The sequence below is a fragment of the Peromyscus californicus genome, unplaced genomic scaffold (assembly GCF_007827085.1).
Source record: "Peromyscus californicus insignis strain IS unplaced genomic scaffold, ASM782708v3 Scaffold_4__1_contigs__length_199733344, whole genome shotgun sequence".
Taxonomy (NCBI): Eukaryota; Metazoa; Chordata; class Mammalia; order Rodentia; family Cricetidae; genus Peromyscus; species Peromyscus californicus.
Window position 1 is genome coordinate 52,902,168 of NW_026294562.1, and position 19,148 is coordinate 52,921,315.

A 19,148-nucleotide genomic window follows, 5' to 3' on the forward strand; every position below is an offset into this window, starting at 1 on the left:
ATTAAAGGTGTGTATACCACTACACCTGGCTCTAAGCTTTTCTTTAACTCCAATTTCACAAGTTGGAAACTTAGCTGGGTTAGATTTTGCCTTGAGCTCACAACTCCCTTTATTATATTTCTTAATCTGCTTATCTCTTTGAATACAGTACTTAGCTCCGGGTGCTCTTTTTCTCCTTAAATTTTACATTTTGTAATTTGCCCTGTTCAGCTTGCTCCTTTTTATTATAAATCTTCTTTAGAGTTACCACTAATAACCACACAACACAGTCTATACTAGACTGTTTTGAGATTTCCTCTGCCAACTGAATTAATCCAAAACTCTTCACTTTAGCCTCAGGCAGACTCTTCAAACATGGGCAAAAGGCAGTCACATTCTTCACCAAAATATCACAAGGCTGGTCTCTAGGCCACATACTACCATTCTTCTACTCTGAAACATCTTGACCCAGGCACCCACAGTTCAAATCACACTCAGCACCACTGTATTCCATGCTCCTACTAGAATGGTTCATTAAGCAACACTTAAAGCATTCAACTGCTTTTCTAATCCACAATCCCAAGGTCCTTCAAACAAAAGCATGGTTAGACCTAGCACAGTAATACCCCACTCCTGGTACCAATTTATGTTTTAGGGTTTCTATTGCTGTGAAGAGACACCATGACCATGGCAACTCTTATAAAGGAAAACACTTAATTGGCATGTGGCTTACAGTTCAGAGGTTCAGTTCATTATCATGGTAAGACATGGCATCATGCAGGCAGACATGGTGCTGGAGAAGGAGCTGAGAGTTTTACATCTTGATCTGCAGGCAACAGGAAGTGAACTGACTCAATGGGTATGGCTTGAACATATATGAGACCTCAAAGCCCGTCTCCCCAGGGACACACTTCTTCCCACAAGACCACACCTACTCCAGCAAGGCCACATGTCCTAATAGTGCCACTCCCTTTGGGGGCCATTTTCTTTCAAACCACCACAGTACCTTAGGGGAATCAAACCAGCAGCTTGGCTCAGAGAGGCTGAGTTACTTGGAAGGGAGCTCGCTTATGTCATTCCTGCTGCTTTGGCACCAGATGAAAGAAAAAATGAGGAAATGAGTGCTTCAAGGTATGGCGGAGGGTAAGAGTTTACTGTAAATCTGAGGGAGAGAATAGCCGGAGGCATTTGGAAGAGCCCAGACTGAACATGGCCAGCAGACTGAACCGGGCCATGAGAACACCTAGGAACCAAGAGCACCAAGAGACAAAGAGACTGCGTGTCCAAAATGACTGAGTTGTATAGGGCTCAAAAGCTGGGAGAAGGGAAGTGGAAGCCCAGCCCCTGGGAGGAAGAGGTTTAGGGTAGGGGTGGTTTGATGAGTGCTGGGAGGAGCACATGTACTGCGGGAGACTTGTCCTGGGTTTCTTTGAGACCTAACACTGTGCCCTTGTCCACCCTCCTACCAGCTGAGTATATATTTATAATGGGAGTTCATGGGCATTGGACCTGAAGAAGGTCAGGTAGCAAAGTTCAAGAATTGTTCCATACTTTATTTCCGTTAATTTAGCTTCTGATTCTTTTTATTATATGTATTAACCAAGGTGAATATTGAACAAATTAGGAAAATGAAAAACACCTAACTTCTGAGTTTGGAAAAGTGCATGTTCTGTAAAGGACTGCATGTTGCACAACAGGTTAACTCTTGTTTATTTTTCACAGCATTTGTAGACCAATGTCTACAGGGGCTGTGCACAAAGTTTCTCACAAAGTAAACCTTTAACAGATTCATTACAGAAAGCAACTCAGCAGAATGTTCCTCTTGGTGACTTTAAAGGAAGCAGCTCCCTACCTAACACCTAACTCATTAAGGGATAGCTGTTCCATGGCCTTGGTGCAAAGGGAGGAGGAACAGGGTCTACTGTATAGTGAAACAGAACTTGCTAAAACCTTTGGAGTCACTCAGCAGCAATTGTTCTTGCCTTCCCTTGGACATAGTTCTTTGTCTTCGATGGCCTTTCAGGATCTCCTGGATCAAGTTGGCAGCCTGGGGAGATTCCAGATCCTTCAGATGACTTTCATTTTGATCTGCAATGTCATAATGGCCCCTCATTCTCTACTGGAGAACTTCACTGCAGCCATACCCAGTCATCGATGCTGGGTTCCCATCCTTGACAATGACACTCTCTCTGATAATGAAAGTGGGATTCTGAGCCAAGATGACCTCCTGAGGGTCTCCATCCCCCTGGACTCCAACCTGAGACCAGACAAGTGTCATCGTTTTGTCCAACCACAGTGGCATCTGCTTCATCTAAATGGCACCTTCTCCAATGTGACAGAGGCAGACATAGAGCCCTGTGTGGATGGCTGGGTGTATGACCAGAGCCCTTTCCTCTCTACCATTGTGACTGAGGTAAGTGACTTCATTTCTTGTCATCAGTTCATGATGGGTGTTTAGCAATAGCACGAATAGTGCACATGTTTTGAGCTTAGATTTAATCTTTTAGCCAATGTTGATTACTTATCTATTAAATGTGAAACACGTATTCAAAAAAAATGAAAAGGAGTTTTATTTTCCTGGTTATTTCACTCTAGGGGATGACTACAGTTTAAAAAGTAATTCTTATGTGTCAAATCAGTTTAAGCAAATAATTCATGTCCTTTTTTTTAAAATAAATACTACAAGTCAGTATTTATTTTTCAGCTTGGATTTCAAATAAGAAATATCTAGGAGATTGAACAAAAGCATAGTGGGCTGTCTGGAAGTATGGCTCACTGGTATAACACTTGTGTGGCACGTGTGAGCCCAGGGTTCAATCCCTATCACTCTAAAAAGTCTCAATACTTTACCTTCTGTGACAGGGTAGAATGGGGCTGTACACATGCCCTTGGGATACAACTTCAGTACTGTCAATATATCTGTATCTAATGTATATCTGTATCTATATCCTATCTATCTATCTATCTATCTATCTATCTATCTATCTATCTATCTATCTATCTGTCTGTCTGTCTGTCTGTCTGTCTGTCTGTCTGTCTGTCTATCTATCCATCTATCTGCTTCTTCTTCTTCATCATCATATCCTCCTCCTCCTCCTTCTCCTCCTCCTCCTCCTCCTCTAATCCTATAAAGTCAATATCCAAACTCTGCTGCTCTCAGAGTGATATGAGAGGCTGTGCTCAGGTATAGGATCCAGTACATTTTTTTGTTTTTTTGTTTTTTTTTTTTTTCCAAGACAGGGTTTCTCTATGTAGTTTTGGTGCCTGTCCTGGATCTTGCTCTGTAGACCAGGCAGGCTTCCAACTCACAGAGACCCACCTGGCTCTGCCTCCCAAGTGCTGGGATTAAAGGTGTGCGCCGCCGCTGCCGCCGCCGCCGCCGCCACCACCACCACCACCACCACCTGGCTCCAGTACATTTTTTTAAGGCTCTCAAATTATTACAGTATGTGGCCAAATTTGAGAATTTCTTAGCATGGGCTACAAGTCAGTAGTACTACCTAAAGAACTAGGTCCTAGCTACTAGGGAAAGATTCCTGGAGCCAGGTGTGTTTAAACTGAGACAAGATTGTAGAAATCAGGTGGTACTGAAATGGGAGAGGAGTTTAGGGGGCTGCTACAATGAGGCTTGAGGGTCACATTAAAGCATTTTGATATAGTCTGACTGACAGGCTATAAGTCTAACTTTGCTGGTTTCCATATCTTCCAGTGGGACTTGGTGTGTGAATCTCAGTCGCTGGAATCAATAGCTAAGTTTCTATTCTTGACTGGTATGTTAGTAGGAAATATCATCTATGGCCGCTTAACGGACAGGTGAGTGTCTCTGGTTTATGGCTCTCTCTGTGAGTCATTCATTCATTATGAATGAGGTAGCCATTGCAAATTATATTCTTCTAGCTCTATCTTTGATTCTAGAGAACCACAAACAAAAATGGAAATTTCACTCAGTGTGATGAATGTTGTCTGAATAGAAGTCTATGTGTTGTATGGACACAGGAATAGCCTCTTCATGAGATATGGGGATGTTTCAGGATGGGGAATAGAGAGAAAGTGTCACAGCATGGTTGAGAGATATGAGAAACAGTCAACTATGGGAATGAGACCAAGATGGTCAACACATTGTTTTCATCCTATTTGAATATTCAAATACAGACAACAGCATTGACACTCTTCCCAGAGGAGCTGTGCTTTCTCCCTCCTGGACACCTCACTGAACAGCTATGGTGCCCAGAGAAGGGACATTATGTCTTCATTTCTTAAGCACAGTGATGGAATGTCCTTTGATACCTATGGCGTCATTGGTGTGTTGGGCAGCTGTGTCTGTCACTTTTATTTCTGCTTCTGCCAAAGATGATTTCTAAAGGTCACACTTTTAGGCATATGAAGCAAATCACCTAATGACAACTGTCACCGTAGTTTGTGGCATAACTTAGATCTGGTGACTGAAAAAAAAACCACCTCTTTTTAAATAGATGGCCCTTTCTGCCAAGCGAGTTGCTGCCTTTTCCTGTAGCAGAAGTGGCATACACTTGGGCCCTCAGACAGTACAGGATGCACACAGCTCCGTGGTGCTTCTTTTATTTTAACTTTAAACATTTGGTATCCCTGTGGACATATGTACATGATGTGTGTGTGAGCATGTGTGCCGCGACTTGCAATGTGGAGGTCAGAGGACAACTTTCCGGAGTCAGTTCTCTCACTTCATCTCTACATGGCAGCTGGAGGGCATACTGAATTCCCCAAGCACGGGCCGCAAGTGTCTTTAGCCACCACACCATCTCACTGGCTCTGCACCTCTCTCATAAGGTCACTAATTCCATTCATGAGGTCTCCACTCTCATTTTTTTTCCCCATTATTGTTTTTGAGCCTGGGTTTCTCTGTAGCTCTGGCTGTCCTGGACCTTGCTCTGTAGACCATGCTGGCCTTGAACTCACAGAGATCTGCCGGCCTCTGCCTCCCAAGCACTGGGATTAAAGGCGTGCGCCACCACTGCCTGCCTCATACTTTTTTTTTTTTTTTTAAAGAATATCTTTTAATCGTTCTTTGACGATTTCACAGTTGTCAGCAATATATCCTTATACTCACACCAACTGCCCCCTTCACTCCTTTTCAGGTGCCTCAAACCAATCCCTCTCTCCCTTCATATAGTCCCCTTAAAAGAAGTCATCACAGTGTTAGGTACTATTAAGACATTCTTTGTGTGTGGGTGGTTTGCCTGTTTGTCTGTGCTCCATGTGTGTGCCTGATGCCCGTGGAGACCAGAAGATAGTGTCAGATACCCTCAAACTGGAGTTATAGATGGTTGTAAGCTGCCATGTGAATGCTGGGAATAGAACCTGTGTCCTCTGGTAGAACAGCAGGGCTCTTACCCACTGAGCCATCTCCTCAGCCCCACATGATATTTCAAACAAAGTGTGTTTGCGTGGTTCTTCTTCCTCCACATCCCCTCCCGCAGTCTCTGTGCCCCTCCCTGTTGCTAACTTCTAGATTCTTTTCTTTTTCATGTCCCATTGTCTTTTTCCCACCCTCATCCTTCCCCATCACCAAGTATTTGGCCTCTTTTCTGGTTTTTTCAGGCTTTACAGCTCTTCACATATATGCATTACAGGCAATGATCCTCATATATGGAAGAATGTGCAGTTTGTTTCTTTTGGGGGTGGGGTGACCTCACTTAATATTACACTTTTTGGATCCACCTATTTTCCTGCAAATCTTATGATTTCTTTACAGCTGAAGAGTATTCCATCATGTGCGTATAACACATTTTCATTATTGATTTATCTGTTGATGGACAACTAGGCTGGTTCTATGTTCTTGCTATCACAAATATAGCAACAATAAAAATGATGAGCAAGTGTCTCTGTGGCAGGATATGGAGTCTTGGGTCTATGTCCAGGAGTTATATGGATAGGTCATATGGTAGTTTTAATTTTAATTTTTTGAGGAACCTCCCCACCAATTTTCATATTGGTTGTACTAATTTGCATCCCCACCAGCAGTGAATAAATGTTCCTCTTTTTCCCACATCATGTTCAGCGTTTGTTTTCCGATTTCCTGATGATAGCCATTCTGCCTAGGGCATCCCCACTCACAGTTAACAAAATCTGAAAGGTCCCTCTTAGTACCATCAGGCCAGATAGTAATTTTCCAAGTCTGACTCCTAGACACACACCAGACCGTAGCAAGCTTGTAACCTGCTCTTCATGGAACAGTGCTGTGTAAATGCCAAACAAATAATTTTGGTTGGAAGTAATGTTCACTCATGCATTTCAAGTCTTGTGGTATATTCTTTGCTTTTTTATTAATTACCAAGAACAATATTAAAATCTCTCACTCTACTAAACTACTTTTTCCTTTAACTTTATGTTTTTATTGTGTGTATTTGAAAGTACTGTTTATGTAAATGTAAATTTGAGATTCAGCATTATAATTTGTACTTCCTTTTCTCAATGAAGACTCATTAAAATATTTATTCATCTTATTATTTGTGGATTGTTTTATTTTATTCATTTTAAAGAAGGTATCTCACTGTGTAGCACATGCTGTTCACAAACTATATATATTCCAGGGTGGCCTTGAATTTATAATCCTCATGCCTCAGATTTCCCCAACCTAAAATTATTATGGCTAAAACAAATTTTGGAGTTAATACAGTGTTTCCCAACACCAGGAACACTAAGGAAGCCGAGTAAGAAAGCTGGCAACTGGGTGTGAGGTAACCAGAGAAGAGGCAGGAAAGGGATTAGGGAAACAGCAGAGCTGGTCTCAGCAGGTTCTAGCTGGCTCCCACAGAACTTCTCTCTGAGGAACATCTAAGAGGCACCATTGCCTCTACTTGGTGTGTTGTCAACTTTGTGAGTACTTACATCCTTACACTGTGTGTGTGTCTAACTGTACAAGACTGAACTGTGGGTGAAGGCAGCTTCCAAGAAAGCCTCTTCCTTGCCAGGAAGGAAGACACCCGAAGACCACCCCAGGGAGGGCAAGCGGAAGGAACACAGTACCTCAGGACCTCTAAGTTCAGATATTGGAGGCAGACTTTCACACTGCTGCTTTTTTGAACTATGCTCACGATTAACTTTGACTTCTACTTGGATACAGTGTGAATTACCCTCCTTTAGAAGATAACAACCAAGATTGTTGGGGATGGAGGGAATGTGGAAGGGTAGATTTCCCCACAGTGTCTCACTACACATCCCACCTCAGCAAGTTCTATGTGTGTTCCAGAATAGTCTTCAGATAATAATTTTGTACCTCAATGTCCTAGCATCTGGAATTGCTGGTACATACTACCACACCCAGACAAACATCTGTTCTAAAATCTATTTCTGTCTAATATTAACATAGCCTCTTCAGCCATCATATCCTTTTAGGAATATAATTTTTTACTAGCTTTTGAGAATTTCACATATGCAGATGATGTATTTTTTTATCATATTCATTTCACTCTCCTCCCTAACTCCTTCCAAACATATTCCCAACCCCACACTCTCTCCCAACTTTGTATTCTCCTGAGCTCCTTTTAAAAATTAGCTGTTGATTACAATTTGTGCTGCCCTCGGTGTGGGGCCATTCACTGTAGAATGGTCTACCTACTGGAGTCCATAACCTTAAAGAAAACTGAGTCTCCTTTCTTGAGAAGCCCTCAGCTGTTAATAGGGTTAGGGACTCATGAGCTCCTCCCCACTTTATGCTGAAGTGTTGATTGGCTTGACCTGTGTAGGTCTTTTGTGGTCAACCACAGATGCTGCCAGCTGATGAGTACAGTGTCCTATTTAGTCTAGAAGACTCTGTTTTGCTCCAATCTTTCTGATCTTTGGCTCTTAACAATCTCTCTGTTCTGTCTTCCTTGATGGTCCCTGAGCCTTTGGTGCAGCTATTTTTCATTATTTATTTATTTATTTATTTTCCTCAGAAGAAAACAACTTTATTTTCATTAACTCACAAAAAAAAACACAACACAGTTGGTTCAGGAGGCCATCACTTGCCCAGTGCCAACACTACTACAAGCCTCAGTGAATATCTACACAATTAGAACTCTTTAATAGCTATTCTCAAGCAGTGGAGCTATTAGAAATTTTAGTCAGGGTCCACACTTGCACTGTCAATTATGTAGAGCCTATTTCAATTTCTTCAGTTTCAACTTCTTGATTAGATCAAACCATTTGCAATTCTGCACTGCCGCAACACCTCATTGAAGCCCTCACAGAGCTTGACGTCACTCTGGCTCTGGGCACACTCCAGAAACTGATCTCAAGAGAGCAAGGCCCAAGAGACTGCTGGTTCACCAGCTGGGGTTCCTGTGGCTCCTGGTCAGTGATGTCAGGCCCTGCAGGCTCAGCATTACCACCTCCACTGAAGCCCCCAGTGATGGCATGACCCAGCGTGTGCCCCCCTGCAGAGCCCACAGCCACACCAGCTGCAGTGGCGGCCATCTGGGCCATCAGGCCTGGCTGCCTGGGGGCAGCGGCAGGTGAGCCAACTGCAGACAGGGCAGCTGCTGCTGGAGGATGAGCTGCAGGTGCTTGTCTGGGAGCAGCCCTCATCTGAGGGGCCCGGCTGGCCGGAGGGGCCACCCGGGAAGAGCGGCTTCGGCTTCCACGTGGCATCCTAAGTGCTCACACTCTCCGAGTCAGAAAACGACTAACTGTGAAATGCCCACGACTGTCCAGCAACTTCTACCAAGGAGAGCCTGGTGCAGCCATTTTATTCTTACAGTTCACATGGAATATGTAAATTGATCATTTTTTCTTCTGTTTAGCCAAAGAGCTAGTTAAATTTTGATCTTTGTTTTGAATTTGTTCTCATTATCTTGACCTTTTCATTAGAATTGTTAGTCTTTGATTAGAATTATTTATTAGTCTTCAAGAAATGTCACAGTGTAAAGTCATTCTTCAAAACAAAGAAGGTGGGAAGAGGTACCCTGACATTCCAGAGTTACACCGAGAAACCCTGTCTTGAAAAACCAAAAAAATTAACCAACCAAGCAAGCAAGCAAACAAACAGAAAAAAAAACCAACCAAAAAACCAAAACCAAAACAGAGAAAAAAATAAAGAGAATCTGAAATGAGGAAAGAAGTATTTATACATATAACGATCTTTCAAATTTCAAACATCTAATATCCCCCTATTAATAAGAGATCATTCAGGTGTGTTCCATATTAGTGGCTTTCCTAATCTCTGTTAGCAAACTCCTGACAAGAGAAAATTAAGAAAGGGTTTTTTCAATTTAAAAAGTTTTAATTTTTGAGCGTACTGTTTATATCACTTCTTCACCTCCTCCTCCAGCTCCTCCTGTGTACCTCAACTATCTCTCAAATTCATGACCTCTTTTTCTTTAATTATTATTTTATATATGTTCATACTCACATATAAATATAATCTGCTGAGTCCACTTAGTTTTGCTTGTATGTGTGTGTTGAGGGCTGACTACTTGGGACTGGATAACCTACAATCCCTGAAGAAGACTGCTTCTCCCTCTCCCAGCAGCCATTAACTGCCTATAGCTCTTCAACTAGGGGTGGGGTCTTATGAGACTTCCCCCATCCATGTTGGCATGACAACTGGTGCTGTCACTGTGCTAGTCTTATTTAGGTGACCATATTCTTCAGATTTTATGGGTACAGCTCCTGTTGTATATAGAAGGCAAACATTCTGGCCCTCTGGCTTTTGTAATCATACTATCCCCTCTTCTGTGATGTTTTCTGAGCCCTAGGCATAGTGGTTATACTGTAGATGCATCAGTTGGCTTGAGCACCCCATGGCCAGTTGTTCTCTGTATTTTGGTTTTGCACATGCTCGAGGGTACAGTCATCATGTTGGAAAGACACAATGGAATGAGGGGTTATGTCACCATATGTCTATGGTGACAAGGGATGGAGGCTATCTACTCACATATTGCAGACTAGGAAGGGGAGAATGGATAAGGACTGGTGCCAGGCTCTCTACTCAAAGTCTTCAGAGAAGCACTTCCTTCAATGAGGCCCCATATTCCAAAGGTTCTAGAACAATGCCACCACCTAGGGACCGTGTCTTTCAACGCTCTTTTTCTTTGGTGCGATTTTTCTGTTTGTTGGGATACCTATGTATCTCTGTGCTTTTAGGTTATTTTTCTAATTGCTACCTGGTGCTTCATAGTGGGAATCCATAATGAGTGTCCTGAGCCTTCTTCTGGGAATAGACAACTAGGTTACCACTAAAGGTTTGCTGTCTAAAAAGTAGAACATTTACCAGTTTTATAGATGATTCTTTCCTATGAGAATATGTATACTTTATATGATATACCAATGTATTGTTTTGACTGACCAAGTTTTACCAAGACTATTATTTTATCATTTCATCTAACACACCACTTTTTTTATTCATTCCTTGTTCTAAATTGAAGCACACACTTAAGAATTATGAATATGTTATATAAATGTGCATAAAATAGCATGTATAATTAATGTCACAATGTAAATATGCTGTCAACATAGTGGTTCTCTAGTTACCCAACTTATGTAAAATCAGTGCACATGCTTTTGTTCAACTGGTCAGAAAGGATTCCTCTTCTAGTTGGCAATAAAACTCTGAATATTGATTTTTTGATTCTTTCTGTTTTGTATTGCTTCATTCTTCATCTGGCTTAATTATTTCTTTAGACCTTTGTACTAGTTCTTATGCCTGCATTGTGACTTTTAAATAACCTGCACAAGGAAATGCAATGTTGTTCAGGGTCATTAAATCCAAACTCAGCAGAGAGAAGCTTTGATACAGGCTACCATCAGATATTCACAGATGTTCTGTGATACAACTTTAATCACAGGCACTGAGGTCCTGGATGCCCAAGTGCTGATTTTGATAGCAATACGAAATACTGTGTGTAATCTATACTTTTCCGGTCTGAATGTGAAGTATCACCCACAGAATTCTTTGTCCCTCTACTCGATGGAAGTCTTTTGGGAAGTTATGGAACGTTTGGTTGTGGAGGCTGACTGGTAGAGTTGAGTTTTTTTCACAGTAGACCTGATGGAGATACCACCTTCTAGGTTAAGTCTGAACTCTGCTGCCAGGGTCAGTCACCATGTGAGAAACTCTTACATTCTCCTGCCACCATGGAACCACTACACCATGTCTTCTCCACCATGTGTGTACTGTGTGGAACTGTGAGCCAAAGTCAAATCCCTCTCCCCTGAAGTTGGTTTAATCAAGTATCAAGTATTTTGTCATAGCAATGGGACAAGTATACATGTTAAATGCATAATTTAGTAAGAGGTATTTATATTATGTTAAAACTCCAATGTTCTATACCCGTCTTGTGGCTTGAATTAGTAGGAAAAATACTGGTACCAAATCAGAGAAAAGGCTTTGGTTCATACTGTTTACAAGCACAGAAAGTAGCTTTGCAGGATATACTCTTGGTTACTTTTTGATTATCATTTTAAAGTGTCTTCAATTTGTATGCCAGCTGCATTGTTCCCATAATCTAATCCTTCCTTTCCTTTAGGTTTGGGAGGAGGTTACTCTTCATATGTGCTTTACTGCAAACAGCTGTCACTGAAACCTGTGCAGCATTTGCCCCCACCTTCCTCATCTACTGCTTACTACGTTTCCTGGCAGGGGTTTCCTTCTCAACTTTTTCTACAAATAGTGGCTTGCTCAGTAAGTCAAAGCATTTGATGGACATTTTCCAAGCTTTGGTTTTGACCTGGATGTCCTTCCCACCTTAATTGGAAGTTAAGATTCATTTTCTTTTCTTTCAGTAATAGAATGGACAAAACCTAAATTCCAAGCCATGGCAACAGCACTGTTATTATGCGCTGCAGCGACTGGACAGGTAACATTGGCAGGCCTGGCTTTTGCTGTTCAATCCTGGCACCACATCCAGCTGGCACTGTCTGTACCAATGTTTTTCTTACTTGTACCCACAAGGTATGAATTTCCTTTCTCTTTTGTCTTATGGAGTCCTGGGATGACAATGCACATGGAATCAGGACGAAAGCAATGCATTTGTGCTTGGTCTGCACCTGACAGTGTGTGCTCCACTTTGTATTTTGTGACATGAGGACAAGCAAGACTCTCAGATGAACCAAGGATACTGAATTAAACTTGATTTAAGAGTATAAGTATTTTTTCTTTCTTTTTTTTAAAGATTTATTTGTTTATTATGTATACAGTGTTCTGCCTGCAGGCCGAAAGAGGGAACTGGATCTCATTATAGATGGTTATGAGCCACCATGTGGTTGCTGGGAATTGAACTCAGGACCTCTGGAGGAGTAGCCCGTGCTCTTAACCTCTGAGCCATCTCTCCAGCCCCGATTATAAGTATTTTTACAAAATTATATACATGTATAACAAGAGATATAGTTATACTGAGAACTCATTGTTTATATGAAGATTCTAATTGTGAGTTCTGATTTTTTTTTTGTTTTTTTTGTTTTTTTGGTTTTTCGAGACAGGGTTTCTCTGTGTAGCTTTGCGCCTTTCCTGGAACTCACTTGGTAGTCCAGGCTGGCCTCGAACTCACAGAGATCCGCCTGGCTCTGCCTCCCGAGTGCTGAGTTCTGATTTTTTATTAAAAACTGGATAAAATGTATTCCCTTGTATTCATACTATGGATAAATAGGTAATTTATGAGGAAGAATATTCAACACATACATATTATCACTATTAGATATGGTATACTTAATAAAAATGTGTACTATTTGATATTTAAACTTTATTATACATAAGTTAATTTTATTTACTAGGAAAAAAACTACCCTAAAAAAGAGAATAGCAATGAGTCCTTATCAGAATGTTCTTGGTCTTTCTGTGTGTCTTTGCTACCAAGCTTTATTTACTCAGGTTATAATAGAATTTTTGCAAAAATATTTCATTTCATTACAGGAAAATCTTCAAAGATTAGATTGCCGTTACTGTAGTTTGTATGAGTAACTGTAAAAAGAAAAACATTTTGGAAACTGTTGTGACATTTATCTTTGCAGGTGATATGGATAAAAGACAAGAAGTAAATTTATCCTCACTGTTTAATGAAAGAACATACATGATTTCTCTAGATTAAAATTGTAGGCAGGGGCCTGGAGAGATGGCTCAGTGGTTAAGAGCTCTGGATGTTCTTCCAGAGGACCCATGTTTGATACTTACCACCTACATAGTGGCTCACAACCACTTATCCACTCCAGTTCCAGGGAATCTGATGCCCTCTTCTGACCTCCAAAGGCACCAAGCATGCATGTGGTACACAGAAACACGAGCAGGCAAGACACCCTTTCACATAAAAGTAAAGCAAATAAAAATAAAATCTTAAAAACAACGGTAGGCAGAATGACTCACTCATCTCATTTGTTCTTTACATACCCTTTTTTCCCTTTCCATTTTTTAATTTTAATTTAATTAAAAAAAATTTTTTTTGAGATAGAGTCTCACCACACAGCTCTGGCTGTCCTGGGACTTGCTTTGTAAACCATCCTGGCCATGAAATCACAGAGATCCATCTGCCTCTGCCCATCTCGTGCTAGGATTTAATGTGTGTGCTACCAAGTCTGTCTCACATTTTTTTTGTGGTTTGAAAGTTTAAAAATTTTATTAGATATCCAAATAGGATGTATGTATCTCAAATTTTCAAAAAGTTTATTCTTTGAAGTTTTCATGTATACATTTATACATGGATAGAACGTATCTTGATCACATCCATCCCTCACTATCCCCTTCCAACTCCCACCAGGACCCCAATCACATCTTCCCAACTTTATGTACTATTTATACTTACATATTTATCTCTCTGAGTCCAATGAGCACTGCCCATGTGCTCATGGGTGTAGGGTCATTCACTGGGTTATGGGGAAAGCCATCAGTGACCACATTCCTAAAGTGACTTTTTCTTTTCCAATAGCCATCAACTGCCAATAAATCCTCAGCTAGGGGTGGAACTTGGGGTGCCCATCCCCCTTCCTGCTAGAATTTTTAACTGGCTTGATCTTGTGTGCTGTGACATCATGTAAAACAGCCATGCCATGTTGAGAGGAAAGCATTTCACAGCACTCCTTTCCACCTTCTAGTGCTTACATTCTTCCTATCCCCTTTCACCACTTTCCCTGAACCCTGGGTGGGGAAGTGTTGATATAGATGTCCCATCTATGGCTGAGAACTCAGTCACTTACTCTCAACATTCTGAAGAGTTATGATGCTCTGCATTAACCACTGCCCTCTTCAACAACAAGTTTGTCTAACTAAGGTTGAGAGAAGCACAAAAATATGAATATAAATTGAGTTTGAAAATCTGAGCACACAGCAAAATAACATCAATACTGCTTCGTAGAAAAGAGTCTGGAAGTGTTCCTTCCTTAACTATTTTATAGAATAATTTGAAAAGTATTGGTGTTAGTTCCTTGAGATTCTGGTAGGATTCTGTGCTGAATGTGTCTGGGCCTAGAGTTCTTTAGGTCAGGACAATTTTATTTATGCTTCAATTTCATTGCTGGCTATGGACCTTTTTAAATTATTTATTTCATCTTGGTTTGATTTTGTTATGTTTCATGCAACTAGATATTTGTCCATTTATTTTAGATGTTCAAGTTTAATGGACAAGAGATTTAAAAATATGTCCCCATGATTTTCTGAATTTCATTGGTATCTGTTATAATGTTTCTACTTTCATTGCTAATTTTCCTCATTTGGGTCATTTCCCTCTTTTGGTTAATTTGGTTAAGGGTTTGCCAATCTTGTTTGTCTTTCTAAGTTTTTGTTACATTTTCTTAATTTTGGCCCTGATTTTGGTTATCTGTTCTATCCACTGTTTTTGGGATTGGTCTGTTCTTGTTTTTCCAAGGCCTTAAGATATACCATTAAATTATTAACGTGAAATCTCTCAAATTTTTTTGATATAGGCACTTGTACTATAAAAGTCCCCTCTTAGGACTGCCTTTATTGAGTTCCATAGATTTTGGTATGTTGCATTTTTATTTCATTCAATTTTAGCAATTACAATTTTCCTTCTTGATTTCTTCCCAGTCATTATTTAGGTTCCACAAATTTGTGTACTCTCCATAGTTTCTGTTGCTATGATACCCAGCTTTATTTCTGTGTGGTCAGATAGAATATAGGTTGTTTATTTAAGTTTTCCTATATTTGTTGAGGTTTGCTTTGTGTCCTAATATGAAGTTGATTTTGGAGAAAGTTCCTTGGGCTGCCACTACAAAGGATGCATGCTATTTATTGTTTGAGTAGAATGTTCTCTAGATGCTTGTTATGTTCATTTAATTTTATGTTATTTCATACTAATTTTTTCATTTAGATTTTTACATATAAATAAAACACTTAAAAATATTGGAGGTGCAACATATACGTTAGCTCTTAACATTTATAGCATGCTTATGTTTTAAACAGAATGCATGAATATGTTAGACATAAAAGAAAAAACTTATCTCACTTAAATGATTATCTTAGTGAAATTAAGAACAATTTTAATGTTTTTTTTCTTTCCCCAAATGGATTCTTCCATTTTTTTTTTTGTACTCTGTTGGTGATCCTTGTGTCTGTAGTTCCTATTTGCTTACCTAGGTTTTCTATTTCCAGAATCCCCTCAGTTTGTTTTCTTTATTGCTTCTATTTCCATTTTTGGGTCTTGAACACTTTTATTTGTTTCCTTCAACTGCTTGTTTGTCTTTTCTTGGCTTTCTTTAAGGGATTTACTCATTTCCCCAGTTTTCTGTTTGTCTTTTCCTTGATTTCTTTAAGGGATTTATTCGCTTCTCTTTTAAGGACCTCTATCATCATCAAAAAGTTGGTTTTAAGATCTTTTTCTTGTGCTTCAGCTGTGTTGGAATATTCAGGGCCTGCTGTAGCAGGCTAGCTAGGCTCTGGTAGTGATACGTTGCCTTGGCTGTTGTTGATTGTGTTCTTATGCTAGGGTCCAGGCATCTGAGTTTGGGATGATTATAGGTCTAGGTGCCTGTTTCTGGGTTTGTGATTTTTGGATTGGTGTTTTGTTCCTTGGTTTCTGTTTCCTCTTGGTCTTCTGGCCTGTGTGGCCTGTAGTTGAACAGAGTGGGGTGGGATGGGGTGGGAGGGGGTGTCTCTATTGGAGTTGGGGATTGGACTTCTGGTGTCCCTCTGGTTTGGCAGGGGGTCTCTGCCTGATTTGAGGTCTGGGACATGGTGACAAGGAGGGGATGGGGAACTGGGGAAAGGGTAGGAGGGCACTGAGAAAGTGGGGGAGGGACTCAGGTTGGTGGCTGGAGGGGCCTCTTATTCTTTTGTTTTTAAAAACAGTTATTATTTTATTTTTTTTTGTCCTGATCTATGTACTGGTAAGATTGGGGTATTGAAGTCACCCACTATCACTGAATTGGAGTCAATTTGGGATTTTAGAATTAATAGTATTTCTTTTATAAAATTGAGTACAGCTGTTTTCGGTACATATATATTTAGAATTGTAATATCTTGTGGTGGATTACTATCTTAATGAGTATGGAATGAGTTACTTTATCACTTCTGACTAGTTTTGTTTTGAAGTCTGTTTTGTCAGATATTAGAATATCTATCTATGCCTACATGTTTGTTGGGTCCATTTGCTTAGAATCCACCTTTTCACTTTTTTATTCTAAGGTGATATCTATTTTTGTTTTTAAGTTTTGTTACTTGAAAGCAGCAAAAAGAGACTCTGTTTTCTAATACAATCTGTTAGTCCATGTCTTTTTTGTTGTTGTTGTTTTGTTTTTTTGAGACAGGGTTTCTCTGTGTAGCTTTGCGCCTCTCCTGGAACTCACTTGGTAGCCCAGGCTGGCCTCGAACTCACAGAGATCTGCCTGGCTCTGCCTCCCGAGTGCTGGGATTAAAGGCGTGCGCCACTACCGCCCGGCTAGTCCATGTCTTTTTATTGGGGAACTGAGACCACTAATATTATTATTGAATTTTGTATATTTATTTCTGTCATTTTTTGTTTTTGTGGCGCTTTCTTAGACCTCTTTAGATGAATTGTTCTGAAATTGTTTATTTATTCCCTGTGACTTCTTGTGTGTGTTCATTCTTGTTTTGAGAGCAAATATTCCTAGTGTCTTCTGTAGAGCTGGCTCAGTGGTCAGAAATTCCTTAAATCCGTTTTTATCATTAAAAGTTTTAATTTTCCGTTAATTTTAGTAGATAGTTTTGCTGCTTATAATATTCTTGGTGGATAATTGTTGTCTTTCAGAAGTTGGAATACATCTTTCCAAGCTCCTTTGGGTCAAAAAGTTTCTGTTAGATAATCAGGAATTATTCTGATGGGCTTGCTTTATAAGTTATGTGACTTTTCTCTCTTGTAGCTTTTAACATTTTTTAGTCTGTGTTTTTAATGTTTTAACTACAGTATGTTGTGGGGCATTCTTTTTCCTGGCCCCATCTAGTTGGAGTTCTGTAGGCCTCTTATACCTGGATGACCATTTTTTTTTTCTCTAAGTTTAAGAAATTTTCTGATATGATCTTTATTGAAAATATTCTTTACGCCTTTGCTGTGGTGTTATTCTTCTTCTGTGCCCATAATCTGAAGGTTAAGTCTTTCCATGGTGGTCCAGAACCTTTCCACTTTCTGTTCCTACTTCTTTTTAAATTTACTATTGACTTTTACTGAGTGATCCAGTTCCTCTCACTGTCTTCCATTTCTGATACTGCTTGTCACATGTCCATTTTATCAGTGAGGGTTGCTACTGAGTTTTTATTTGGCTTATTAGGTTTTTCAATCCTAGCATTATTTCAGTTTTGGTTTCCTTCAGTAGTCCTGTCTCTATTTTCATTCCTTGGATTGACTTCTGTGCTAGCTGCTTTTCTACCGCTGTGATAAAATACCATGACCAAGGCAGCTTACAGAAGGAGGGGTTTATGGTGCTAGAAGGATAAGAGTCCATCGTAGCAGCAGGCGGCAGGCATGGAGGCTTCTAGAAAAAACTGAGGGTTCACATCTCAAATTACAAACAGGGAGCCAAGAGACTGAACTAGAAACAATATGAATCTTTAAAATGTTAAAGCCCACCCCCAGCGACACACTTCCTTCTACAAGGCTACATTTTCTAAACCTATTCAAACAGCGCCACCAACTGGGGACCAACTATTCAAATGCCATCTTATTTAAGCCTCACTCCTTCATCTCTTTGTTTTTGTTCTCTAGGAGTGTATTTATGTCTCCTTTGACTTGTTTGAACATACTTACAATCATTCCTTTGAATTCTTTGTCCAGTAGTTCTTCCAAGTTATTTTCATTAGGAGTGGTTGGCGTTTTCTTTGGGCCACCAATTTGCTGTTTCTACTTAGTGTGCTGGCTGCTCCAATGCTCTGCTGCACTGCAGTGCCTCTTAGAGGAGCCACATTCATTTTTTCAATTTTTATTTTTTATTTTTTTGTTCTTTAACTTGTTTCCTCTCTTTTTTCTTCAGCTTTCTCAGGCCCTATGTGGAAATTTGGGCACCATGTTGGGTGCCATTTGTAGTTGGTATTTTCTTTGAGCCACCAACCAGCTCCCAAATAAAGACACGGAGACTTATTATTAATTATGAATGCTCGGCCTTGGCTTAGGTTTGTCCTACTAGCTCTTTTAACTTAATTTAACCTGTTTCTATTTATCTGCATTTTGCTTCAGGGATTTTTACATTTCCTTCCTTCTATGTCCTACTTTTCTGCTTACTCTGTGTCTGTCTGTCTGGCCCCTGGCATCTCCATGTCATTTCCTTTTTCTTTCTTCCCTTGAGCCTAAATTCCTCCTCCTACTTACTCTCCCTGCCTCGAAGTTCTGCCTATACCTCCCACCTCACTATTGGCTGTTCAGCTTTTTATTAGACCAATCAGGTGCCATAGGCAGGCAAGGTGAAACAGCAACACATCTTTACACAATTAAATAAACGCAACATATCTTTACATAGTTAAAATAATGTTCCACAATGTAAACAAATGGAACACATCTTTGCATAGTTAAACAAATATTCTGCAACAATTAGGTGCCATTATTATGGGAGCAGTGGCTTGTGGAGGAGAAATGCTGTGTTGGTTTTCCATTTTATTTCTATTTCTGTTATGGGACTTGCACATCTGGAGTTAATTTGTTGGTTGTGTTTTCCTTTTATTCTTTTACATTTTTATTTAAATTTATGTCTCCTTTTAAAGTTTCAGTAAAGTCCTACTAGAGTTGAGATGTTCCTTTTCTCTCTGGGACTGGTTTTTA

General features: G+C 40.0%; 1 protein-coding gene and 1 pseudogene across 1 annotated transcript in view; one reads left to right on the forward strand and one right to left on the reverse strand.

Annotated features, from left to right (window-relative positions):
• Positions 1-1,990: 1,990 nt before the first annotated feature.
• The window catches only part of LOC128094714 (solute carrier family 22 member 19-like), a 38,907-nt gene continuing 21,749 nt past the window's right edge, over positions 1,991-19,148 (forward strand). The window contains exons 1-4 of the mRNA XM_052713211.1: positions 1,991-2,392; positions 3,689-3,792; positions 11,466-11,620; positions 11,722-11,890. Coding sequence (XP_052569171.1) covers positions 1,991-2,392; positions 3,689-3,792; positions 11,466-11,620; positions 11,722-11,890 — 830 coding nt within the window. The remainder of the gene's footprint in view (positions 2,393-3,688; positions 3,793-11,465; positions 11,621-11,721; positions 11,891-19,148) is intronic.
• LOC128094715 (coiled-coil-helix-coiled-coil-helix domain-containing protein 2-like) lies at positions 8,117-8,666 on the reverse strand (annotated as a pseudogene).